Source organism: Musa acuminata, chromosome BXJ1-6 (genome assembly GCF_036884655.1).
Source record: "Musa acuminata AAA Group cultivar baxijiao chromosome BXJ1-6, Cavendish_Baxijiao_AAA, whole genome shotgun sequence".
Lineage (NCBI taxonomy): Eukaryota > Viridiplantae > Streptophyta > Magnoliopsida > Zingiberales > Musaceae > Musa > Musa acuminata.
This window is the reverse complement of record NC_088332.1, coordinates 42120430-42132066: the sequence shown is the minus strand read 5'-3', so window position 1 is coordinate 42132066 and position 11637 is coordinate 42120430. Positions and strand designations below refer to the sequence as shown.

The following is an 11637-nucleotide window of genomic DNA, read 5'->3' as shown; positions in this document are numbered from 1 at the left end:
AAAAAATGACTGTAAACATGCCATGAGAATGTCTCCAGATTTTACGAACTACTTCAGTAGATAGGGATTTTTGAAGAAACAACTAGAAATTTATTTTAATCAGCAAGGAGGTCACCAATCAAAGATTGTAACGTTTCACCCGTCAACCTTTATTTTTCCTTCCCCTAATTGTACATTAGAAAAATTAGCATCATCATCTAATTTCTTAATTAAATTTATGAATATATACATTTATGTATAGCTGTTTTAACGAAACGAGTGTTGGAAGCAGTTGGCAGTCAGGAAGCTTAATCAATCATAATTTGACAACAAAATCTTGTTGAGGAAAAATATCGATGTTCCTCCTAGCTTGATTTGACCCTAATCTATATACGTATAGTTTTTCGAGGTGAAAAGTGCAACCTCCTTAGATGAAAAAATCATGCTCTCGAGATGTTACATGCACGAAGATCAAAATTGAGAAAGGCTTTCCGAATTGATACTTTTGACACTTAAATTAGTTTCGATGTCAACTTTTGTGGATCTATATTCTCGATTTTAATACCCTTTTACCTAGATTCTATAGGAGAGGCGAGCGGTTTGTAATTGCCCTGAGCTACCCCTTAGATCCCTTGGACTTGCATGTTGCCTGATCCTTTTTCTCTAGTGACAAACGATGATTGACCGATTATCCTTATGTTAACATCTTGCAAAACAAAATTATGCTCATCTTATAAGAAATTATAAATAAAGATCTAAAAACGCTCATCTTATAAGAAATTATAAATAAAGATCTAGAAACTTGTATTTTAACTAGGAAAAACTATCCATGTCATATGATTTTCTTGTTGCTATTACATTAGTAGATGAAGATAGACAAGCTCTTGTTGCTATTACATTAGTAGATGAAGATAGACAAGCTTATATATTAAATGCTGCACACAAACAAAGATAACATTATTAGTAATATGGATGACAGTTATATTAGTTAATGACACATTTTTCCTGGAAAGTAAAATTTCACCACCAATAATATACAAAGCTGTAGAATCTAGGATAAACCAAAAAAGAAAGTTCCAACTACCAATCGCCTATTATTTACTACCAACAAGAGAAGTTAAGATAATACAACCACTGTAATAGAAACAAACACCAGAAACAACCATTACTAGCAACAATGAAACAATGCCTTCGTTTGCAAGCAGTAGCAACACATCCCTCAAAGGCATACAGGTTGAGAAGAAGCAAGTCATTATTCATCAGCAGTTCTGCTCAACTCTTAGCTTCAAAATGATTTCTGGACATTCAGAAACAAATATAATCCTCTATTATGTCTCCTCCATGAAAACAGGAAGTCTTGTACTGGAGAAACAGCAGCAATGGTAATCCTAGAGAATCTTTGATGTATAGTCTTCAACTCAGGATTGAACTTGTAGGTCAAGGGGAATCAAGTTGCATGAAATTGTCAAGTGTTCACTGTATGTTTCTTATAGACCATGCAGTAGTAATTTTGTGTATCACAGCTGCATCATTTCCTAATAAAACAGTTTGATGCCATTAGGAAAGTCTTCGCAGTGCCTCAGATATGAGGCTACCGATCCTATTGCAACTTTCCTTCTTGTGTTGCAATCATGAGATGGAGGAAAGTGGAAGCAGGGCTCCATTGTCATGGAATGGAGACAAACATTCTTGTTATTGGGTCTTACGAGAATCCATGGCCTCAAACCACCAAGGCCTTGTGCCACATACCCAAAGGTAGAGAACTTGCTAGTAATCAAAGCATCACTCAAGCTTAGGAGATAAATCTCTGCAAAAGCCTTCATGTTGTGACTAAGCTTCTCCGTGTGCTGCTGCTCTTCATGGCTTGGTTGATAGACGCTGATTACCTCTCCAGTAGTTGTCGCATGCTCATAGTACATGTCTCTTAGTCTCTCAAAGTAACGACTGCTTAAACTGGTCACAAGAACAGCTTTTGGCTTCACGCCAGAGATAGTTGGCAGAACAGGATCTTTCAGATCAATGTTGGGCAACAATCTCTCAGTCAGTGCACAATTGATGATATAACTAGAGTGGCTATCTAGATCAACCTGCCCAAATGTTCTGATCTGCATTCCTAACCTTTCATTTGCATCTGCCAGATAAGCTTCATAATACCTTGTTATGTAGCCCCAGACTGTGTTTGATGGATGGAAAAGATAACGTCCCAAATGATGGAAGACGGTGGTTCTCTCTGGGAAGAGGAGACTTAGTTCCTTCTCAAACTGAGGAATGAGAAACAAAGCAGGTGCAAAATACTGGTTTGATCTTAACAGCAGCCAAGGGAACTTTTGAAGCAGTAGTTGGCCCTCTTTGCAGTAGAACATCTTATCAAAGTCATCATTAGCATGTATTAGGTGGAGATATAGATACGCTGGCAATGGCCCTGAAATATTTCGGGAATTCATGTCATTCCTAAGCACCTTTCTTTTCAGCAAATCTCCATATCTATTAGGATCTTTATCGAAACTATAGACCCATTTAATGTTCCTGATAGGGAAATCTGATGGAAGAACCCAAGTGGTCTCAGGAAATGGTTCACAGAAGAGATCACTCATGTCTTCAGGAAGGTAGAGCAGTAAGACCTTGTTGTTGAGGAGGGCATAGAGGAACGCTGAGGTAATACTAATGATCCGGTTGCCTAAGCCATCGGATGGTATCCATACGACATAGTTGCACTCCATTGGCCCCATGCTGTGATTGGACTTCAACTGTTCTATGGTCTTGTTGTAGAGCTGAGTGTTTGGGCCACATTTTTTGTGGAGAACTTCATAGCTTCGGAGCTTCTCTACAAGATAACTCGAAGGAGTGTGGTTTGATGATTTTCGAAACAATGCAGACTGGTAGCGGCTCAGGCAAGAAGCTTCATCAAATGCAGTGGAGAGCAAACCTCCAAGTAACTTGTCTTTTGGTGGCTCAATAGTTGAAGAGCTAACAGAACAGCTACTGTTGGAGACTGAATGTTGAACACAAATACAATAAGAATACACTCACTTTAGTTGATGGGTTTAAGTTCAGTCACCGACTAGAAAGCAATCGGAATTAACAAAAAACATAACACCGAGTTCATTTATCTGAAAAAGAATGAAGAGAATCACAAAAGTTCGTCTAATAGTCTGTCAACATATATACACTAATACATATAAGCAACAATGTTGTATTGTCTTCCTTTTCTGATTTTGTTAGTATAGAAAGTCCTTTGAACCTTACATAAATCTTACATGAATCCTATGAATCACATCATAAACTTTTTTTTGTTCTTTTTCCTTCACAAGTAATGGCAAGTTTACAATCAATTTTCTATAACAGCAATGAAAGATTTCTCTCTTGTTTTAACAAAAATCTCACCTCCTTCCTCACCTCATCAAAACTCTAATATCACTCCTTAACTAACCTTACAACCTAGTTATCTTTGTTAAGATCCATCTGAACCAAAAAGAAAATTTTATATATATATATATATATATATATATATATATATCAGACATGGAAAGCACCCAACTTGTTGGAAGTAGCAAATAAAATGATTGGTTGGCATGTGTTCCATCATTCACAGGTCATTACTAGGAAAAATAAAATTATACTTTGAATTAACATTAACCCAATCTGATTGCTTTATGACCTGATATGGCTAGAAAATATATGATTTCCTATGTATTATTAGGACAGAAATGTAGATACCATGCTAGCATGGTGATATTGATGATAGCCATTGAGATCTGGATCAGATCCACCACAAGTGTACATGCCATCGCCAAAGAAAATATAAAGAGCTATATATCACATGCAGACTTTACTGTATATGTAAGGATATTTTTTTCTTTTGGAGTCGGCTACTGAGCTAGGGACCTAATTAAATCTAAACTTAATCAGTAATATTAATGTTATATTATGGGTTGGGCAAGTGTCAATCCTACACGTCGTCCCCAAGAGATGTTAGGTGCTGGTCTAAATGTTGACCTCATCTAGAAGGTCCAGTGTCAAAACCAATTAACAATATTTGCCTTGTCAAGAAGGTAAACAAGAAATGTGTGCTTGCATAGACTTGGACTTATTTTATCCAAGAGAATAGTGCTGGCCTCATGATTTAGTGATTGTTTAGGCAACTTCAGGACAGCACTATCCTCATGATTTAATGATTGTTTAGGCAACTTAGGACATGCATTGAGGAGTTTGATGGACATGTTCTTCAAATACAAGCACATCTACCCAAACAATGAGAAGAGACCTCGTTCACACTGAGAATGGCCTTGTATTGCTTCAAGGTCATGCCTTCTAATCTAAAAATGTTAGATCCTACTAAATGCACATCAATAAAAACTTCAGGCACCAACTTGTAATCTAAAAAATGTTAGATCTTACTAAATGCACATCGATAAAAACTTCAGGCACCAACTTGGTAGTAACGGAAGGTCATAGATATAACTTTTGAAATTTCTTTGGCTTCATAGGGCACCCACAATAAAGGGTGAAGCTAGAACACAAGGTTCCCCCCATATGGGGCATGAGGAGGATCAATGTACTCAGTTTTACATCTATATTTCTAGGACTTGAACTATAAACTCTTAGCTCATAAAGGAACCCTAATGTTGTACCAAAGGGGCACCCACCATGGAAAATTAAAAAAAAAATGCATTATTTAAGGCTCTGAAGACCATGAAAGATGCAGAAAGGTTGACTTGCAAAGTTCAGTCCTTAGTTAACTATTCCTTTTGTAATTTAAGGTGGTAGGAACCATCAATAATTTGGCCTTGACCTTTTTGATACGCTCCAATGCTAGGATGAGTGCTTTTTGTACCATTTTGATTTAGTTAACCAGATTTGATTCAGGCAACTAAAAGAAAATCTTGCTCCAGAAACTTTGATACTTACCATGCTTGTATTGTCTTTGTACTGAGATGTCTGACTCAAAGTCTAGTCGGCTAATGAATTAGGCCGTGGTCCTTACAGGTCGTTTTGGAGCTTCAATTTGCTTTGAAAGCCCAGACGTTTGTAGAGTGCATCTAAGAATGCTCGTCCAAATGGGAGCAAGTTTCATGGAACAGGTAAGAAAATAAGATCGGATACTGCATGTATAGGAGGCATTACAATGGATACAGATTGCGATCCTCTTTTAAGCCAAATTAGATGGTAACACTATACCATATTATTTTTCAATTCGAAACTTGTTCACCTTTCTTGGTAACCCTCATGGCTTAACATACTGGACCGAGCTAGAATTTCACCTATCAAGTATAGGTCCAAGTTAATCAGATCTTCACTCATCACACTGTCATTTCCTTTCAATCCACTTTAAATCTGATTCAAATTTTCATATTGAAACAATGGTTCATAGATTCAGAACCACTTTGGGGTAATGCTCCCTCTCACAGACTCAAGACGAGCATAGATCAATCAAGTCAATCAGGTTCACTCATGACAATATTCAAAAGCGACCAAATCCACCAAACCATTCAATTGAGTGAACAGAGGTGCGGGCCCTGCACCACCGACCACTGATTGGCTGCCAACTCAGATATTTTGCTGAACCATGTCCTATTCGAGACAGCCGAGCCACACCTACAGTGAACACACCACATAAGGAGGCCAATAATGGCAACGCAGCTATTACCCACCGACCTTTGAAATGCCAACCATTCCCGATCCCCGGTTACGCTCTCCATTCTTCGCTTTCTTCCCGGTGATCAAGACCTAATAGATGCGATCCCAAATCATGAACTTATAGAAAGTCTTTCAACTCAAGGCGTCATCTAAGGCTTCGATTTCAAGCTTATCCCTAAACGGGAATCAGCAATCAAAACCCAAACAAAACTACACTTATCCAAGAACAGCGATTAAGCCAATCGTTCTTGGAACCTACGTTTATCATGAAAAAGGAGATCGCGCAAAAGGATCTAAAAGAGGAGGAAGGGGAGGAGTCACCTTCTTGTGATGCTGCTGCCGCTGCGTGATTTTTGAGCAGCAAATCGACTGAGAGACTGCGATGGGCTCCGGAGAGCACCGTGGCGAGCAGGACGAGCGTGCACAAGGCAGGCACCACAATGAGCCTCCCTCCTCCAGACCCAGCGGTCTTCGTCTCGGGTGGCTTCGTGCCCGACGGCGTCTGCTGCATTCCAATCTGCTTCTTCTCCATCACTGCATCTCCCTCTCTCGCTCACACGCAGATGCACTCTTCCTCTCTCTTTTCAGCAGAAGCAGAATGAGATACTTAAACAATGGCCCCAGAGAAACAAGAAAGCTAAAACTACAGCATTGTTCAGAAAATGTTAGATAGCAGTCTCACTCAGGCTATGAAATCTCGCGATCTACTTCACTCTTTCACACAAAGAAACATGTTAAATATGATCGCATCTCGGTGTAATGCTGCCAGTTTCATAATGGCTGGCTCGGGGACTGCAGTCTCGTATCCTTTTTCTTCAATAATGCATAGTCCTGCGACTGAGAGCACAGTTGTCGGATTTGATGGGGGGCGGTGCCATGCGAGCAGCAAAAAAGGGTCGCAATCTCTCCGCCGCTCAGGTCATCACGGCCAGAAGATGACAAGTAGCGTTAGGCTGCCAATAACAGCGCTCGGATCTGCCCATTTTGGAAACCGGCGTTGGGTGTCCGTGGTTAGGCGTCGGGTCTGGGTCGGATTCAACTCAATGTACCGAACCTTCCAAGACATTATAAAACCCGCACCGCAATCCCGTAACATGCTAAGCTTGTGATTCCGACCACCACCGTAAGTGCACCGCATTGAACTCAGAAAACAGAATCGTATGACGAGCTAATCTGTCGCATCGCAAGGGATTAAGTCTTCGAAGATCTAATCAATTTGATATGATTGACTCATACGTGTAAGATTATTCAAGATATCTCTCGAGCTATCACCTGTTATTTGAAGAGATTTTATAAACAAAAAAAAGTAACTCCCCCTTTGATACGTTGAAAATAAGCTTTTATCCATAGTCGTAAAGGGATAGAATATTTCATAAAATATTCTACGAGGATGTAGCTTTTAATCGTCTCTAATAATCTTCCCTTTTATCTCCTATCCACGTGGGCAATAAGAGTCCTGGATAACACATAATCGTCTACCTTACACTCTTGCTCATGTGGGTACACGGGTGGAGAGTGACCTCTATCCTCTTATTTCACCCCGAACACCACGTGGTAGTTATGTATTAGATGAAGAATGGTTAGTATTCCCTACTATATGTCTCCCCCGAGGCGTACTCAAGGCTCTCGCAAGAGGGATCAAAAGTGCGACGTCTAGTTTATTTGACACGTCAAGCTTATACCTCTTCGATCCATTATCAACCTAGTGGCACATTTTGTTTATTCGACACATCTAGTTCATTGTACTCAAGCATTGTTGGTGGCGATCCTTCGCCAACCTGCCCCTCATATTATCGAGGGACGCACCTTGGTTGGACAAGGTCAGGTTTCTTGACCTCCACATCTCTTTCTGACCTTTATGCCTCAAGCAAATGTGGGGTCGGGCTTCCCGACCTCCGCTCCTTGGTGAGGGTCGAGTGATCATAGGTTCGAGCCCCATGATGGGCGCCACCCCATCTTTGGTGAAGGCAAGGTTCGAGCTTCCTAACCTCCACACCTTAGCATAAGGCGAGGGTTAGGTTTCTCGATCTCCCAACCTCGACGAAGGTAGGGGTCAAGTTTCTCAACCTCCTCATCTTCGGTAAAGGCAAGGGTCGAGCTTCCTAACCTCCTTGCCTCAGGCAAAGGCAAGTCTACATCTCTTTTCTTATTACATGAAGGCCTATCCGAGGTGCTCGCATCTCTCTTTTTTAAAATTTATGGACCTCTAGGTTGATGGGTTATGTTGGGCAGTGGCCTATCCACCTGAGTAAAGGAGTTGAAGATCTACCTCTTTGCTTCAAGTATTCTTTCCCTTATGTTTCCCGTCATGACGGACTTACTCTCATGCGAGTCAGATTTTCTCGACTTGCATGACTCAGGCACATTTTGTCTTGTGCTTCCCACCATGATGAGTTTCTTATTATGCGGGTCAAGTTTTTCTGACTCATGCGCCTCAAGCACATTTTATCTTATGCCACCCGTCGTGATGAGTTTCTTATTACGTGAGTTAGGTTTTCCTGACTCATACACCCTGAGCATATTTTATCTCGTATCTCTTGCCATAGTTGGTTTCTTTTTACTCGGGTCAAGTTTTCTCGACTCATGCATCTTGAGCATATTGTGTTTTGTGCCTCCCACCGTGACAAGTTTTTTATTATGCGGGCCAAGATTTTTCAACTTACGTGCCTCGGGCACATCTTGTCTTATGTCTCTCGTCATGATGAGTTTCTTCTTACATGGGTCGGGTTTTTTCAACTCATGTGACTCGAGCATATTTTATCTTGTGCCTCTTACTATGGTGGGTTTCTTATTTTACAGGTTAGGTTTTCTCGACTCATTGGCCTCGAGCACATTGTCTAGTGTCTCTCGCCGGAGTGGGTTTTTATTACGCGGGTTAAGTTTTCTTGACTCACGTGCCTCAAGCACCTTTTGTATTGTGCCTCCCGCCAATGTGGGTTTCTTCTTATGCGGGTCGGGTTTTCCCAACTCATGTGCTTTAAGCACATTTTCTCTAGTGCATCCCACCATAGCAGGTTTCTTCTTACGCATGTTAGGTTTTCCTGACTCATACGCTTCAGACATATTTTATCTTGTGTCTTATGCTATGGCAGGTTTCTTATTATGTAGTTTAGGTTTTCCTAGCCCATGTGCCTTGGGTACATCTTATCTTATGCCTCCCGTTATGGCGAGTTTCTTCTTACGTGGGTCGGGTTTTTTCAACTCACATAACTTGGACACATTTTGTCTTGTAACTCTCGTCATAGTAGGTTTTTTATTACGTGAGTCTAGTTTCCCTAACACGTCTCAGTCACATTTTGTTTTGCACCTCTTATCGTCGCGAGTTTCTTATTACACGGGTTGGGTTTTCTCGAGTTATGTGCCTCGGACATATATTGTCTTGTGCCTCTTGTTGGTGTAAGTTTCTTATTACACGGGTTGGGTTGCCCGTCTCGGACACATTTTATCTTATGCTTCCTGCCATTGTAGGTTTCTTCTTATGCAGGTCAGGTTTTCTCAACTCAGATACATTAGGCACATTTTGTCTTATACCTCTCACCGTGGTTGATTTTCTCGATACACACTTCAAGCATATTTTGTTTTGTGTCTTTCATCGTTGTGGACTTCTTTCGTACTTTTCAAGATAATCTTTGCACATTAGTCATTTTTGCACTTTTCAAGGCGACCTTCACATATTAGCCACTTTTATGCTTACCGAGGTGGTCTTTGAACATTGGTCACTTTTGTGTTTACTAAGTGTATCTTTGTCTTTGACTTATAGCATCACCATTACGTAATGACCCTTCTTAACTGCATACGAGATGTCGGCTTTGTCATTCATAAGTAGTCTCCCATGATTGACAATCTCCATGATGAGATTGAGGGGCTAAAGAAGAAAAGGGACGGCCCAACACTTATCACTAAGATAGAGGCTCGAGGAGTCGGGCTAACGAGGCACCTAGAAGAGGTCGAGTGATGCCTCACCAAGTGTTGGGTTTGATGAGGGCATACAACTCTGAGTTTATTGAGCAAATTGGAAGGTTTCGAGATGAGGCGATCTTTGTCTTGCCTTGTGAGGTGTTGGTATTTACTAAGTTGTTGAGTTTGCCTACCCGACTTAGTCCCTATATCTTTTCCTTGTTGCATTGTCAGGCTTGTCCACTCAGCCAGTGTCTACCTCGATAGTTCAAGGTCTTATTTTCAATGTAGAGGTTCGACCAAGTTGGTGTAGTCTTTTTGAGTAATGAAACTTTCTTTCCTTAACTTGCAACACCTATACCCTAAAAATATTTTCTTTTACAAGTAGCGCCAAAGATATGATAGATCAAGGCTTGACGCTTGGGGCATAGTCACCTCGACCTAACCCGAGGGATATCTCGGGGATAAAACCTCTTTAAGTTTGTAATGTGTCATGTCCTTAAAGAAACTACCCCTTCTATTGTCCCGAGGCATTGGTTTTCGTCTCGGATGACCTCAATGAACCGATATGGCCTTCCCCAGCTTTGCGCTAGGTTATCCTGGGATCTAGTTGAGTCATTAACTTTAGCTTTCCGAAACACTGGGTCTTGTCTTTGGGTGCTTCAATTAGTGGCTTCACTGGCTCAGGATGTGGGGTAGACTTGGCGTAGTCTCGAGGATCTCTAGCTGGCACCTTAGGTCAGGCTTTCTTCGGTAGAGAGATCGTCTTCAGGTAGCACTAGCACAACTCCCTTATGTTACTTCTCAGCTCTCCAATGTCAGTACTCGTCAAGAATTTCGTCACCATGTGATACGTCAACACTACTACCCTTAGTCTCTTTAATATTGGTCGACCTATGTTCAGTTGTACGCCAAGGGAATATCCATCATCCTGAATTTAGTTAATATTATTTTGGAGCAAATCACATATCTAAATATAATATGCAGGTTTATGATCCTAAGAGATGAGATAGAGTCACCAATGAACCACCCTGTCAACGAAGAATTCATAGAGGTAAGATCATTAATTAATAGTCTTAGTTTTTTAAAGGCATCAAAATAGAGGAAAGTTACATGTGTTAATAATGGCCCTAGCATTGATCATCCACATAAAAACTATTTTGACATCGATTCAAGTCAAGGTACTTTGTCAATTCATCGTTTAAGGTTATCTTTAGGTAATCCTTCATCGCTATTCGATAACTTAAACATAAGTCTTATGATCCGAGGAGCAGTCTTCACCTGAAATAGGTCTATCAATGATGATATCAATCCATCTCACCATTAGCTCTTGAAGTCGGGATAAAAATTCTCAATACTTTCGGCCGAACAGCTCGAGATTCTCAATTTGCCTCTACCTGACTTGGTTAATAGACACTGATTACATCTCATGTGCTCATAGTAATGTTGCTGAGATTCTCAAGGTATCCAGAGGATTTTTTTTTCATTATTCATTTTTTTCTCAACAAAAGATTGATTATTTGGCCTATTAAAATTTCTTGAAGGATCTATGATGGGACCCATAGTTGGTAGAAACAGTTTTCATATTTGAAATCTTTTCGTAACTCTATTTTTGAGTTAAATTGGATACCAATGTAATCTGAAAACTTAATAATCCTTTAAGTCGTGAATCAACTTCAACTTACGTTGCATAACCCTCTCAATCTTTTACAATGTGAAATTATTACTTAGTCTTTCACTTCACCTCACAAAACTTTGAGAATCATTTGATCAGCCTGAATAGCAGCACACTTCTCAGGCAAATCAAGAGCTTTATATAGATAGCTCAATCAGATAAGCCAGGAAATGGAGAAACGAAAATAAAAAACGAAGTTGAGGTATTTTGCAGTATAAAACAAAATGGAGGTATTTGGAGCCAACGACTTGAAAATTCGCATAGTATAAAACACATCCTACATCATTTGTTATGGTTACCCAAAAAAACAATTGGCAAGCATGGAAAAAAAATAAGTGGCATAAATACTTACACAAATAATTCAGTAGTGTTGAATCCTTCCAATGGCCTCAGCAACACATTCCTTTTATTGGATGATATATTAACTAAGGCATTTATGGATATTTGCA

General features: G+C 40.1%; 1 protein-coding gene across 1 annotated transcript; it reads right to left on the bottom strand.

Annotated features, from left to right (window-relative positions):
* Positions 1 to 1049: 1049 nt before the first annotated feature.
* Positions 1050 to 6570, bottom strand: LOC103989496 (galactoside 2-alpha-L-fucosyltransferase-like). The gene is made up of 3 exons (XM_018826947.2): positions 6299 to 6570; positions 5938 to 6196; positions 1050 to 2971 (listed from the first exon to the last, which is right to left on the bottom strand). The coding sequence occupies exons 2-3, from the start codon at positions 6146 to 6148 to the stop codon at positions 1515 to 1517; spliced, it is 1668 nt and encodes a 555-aa protein (XP_018682492.2). The 5' UTR covers positions 6149 to 6196; positions 6299 to 6570; the 3' UTR covers positions 1050 to 1514.
* Between the last annotated feature and the right edge of the window lie 5067 nt (positions 6571 to 11637).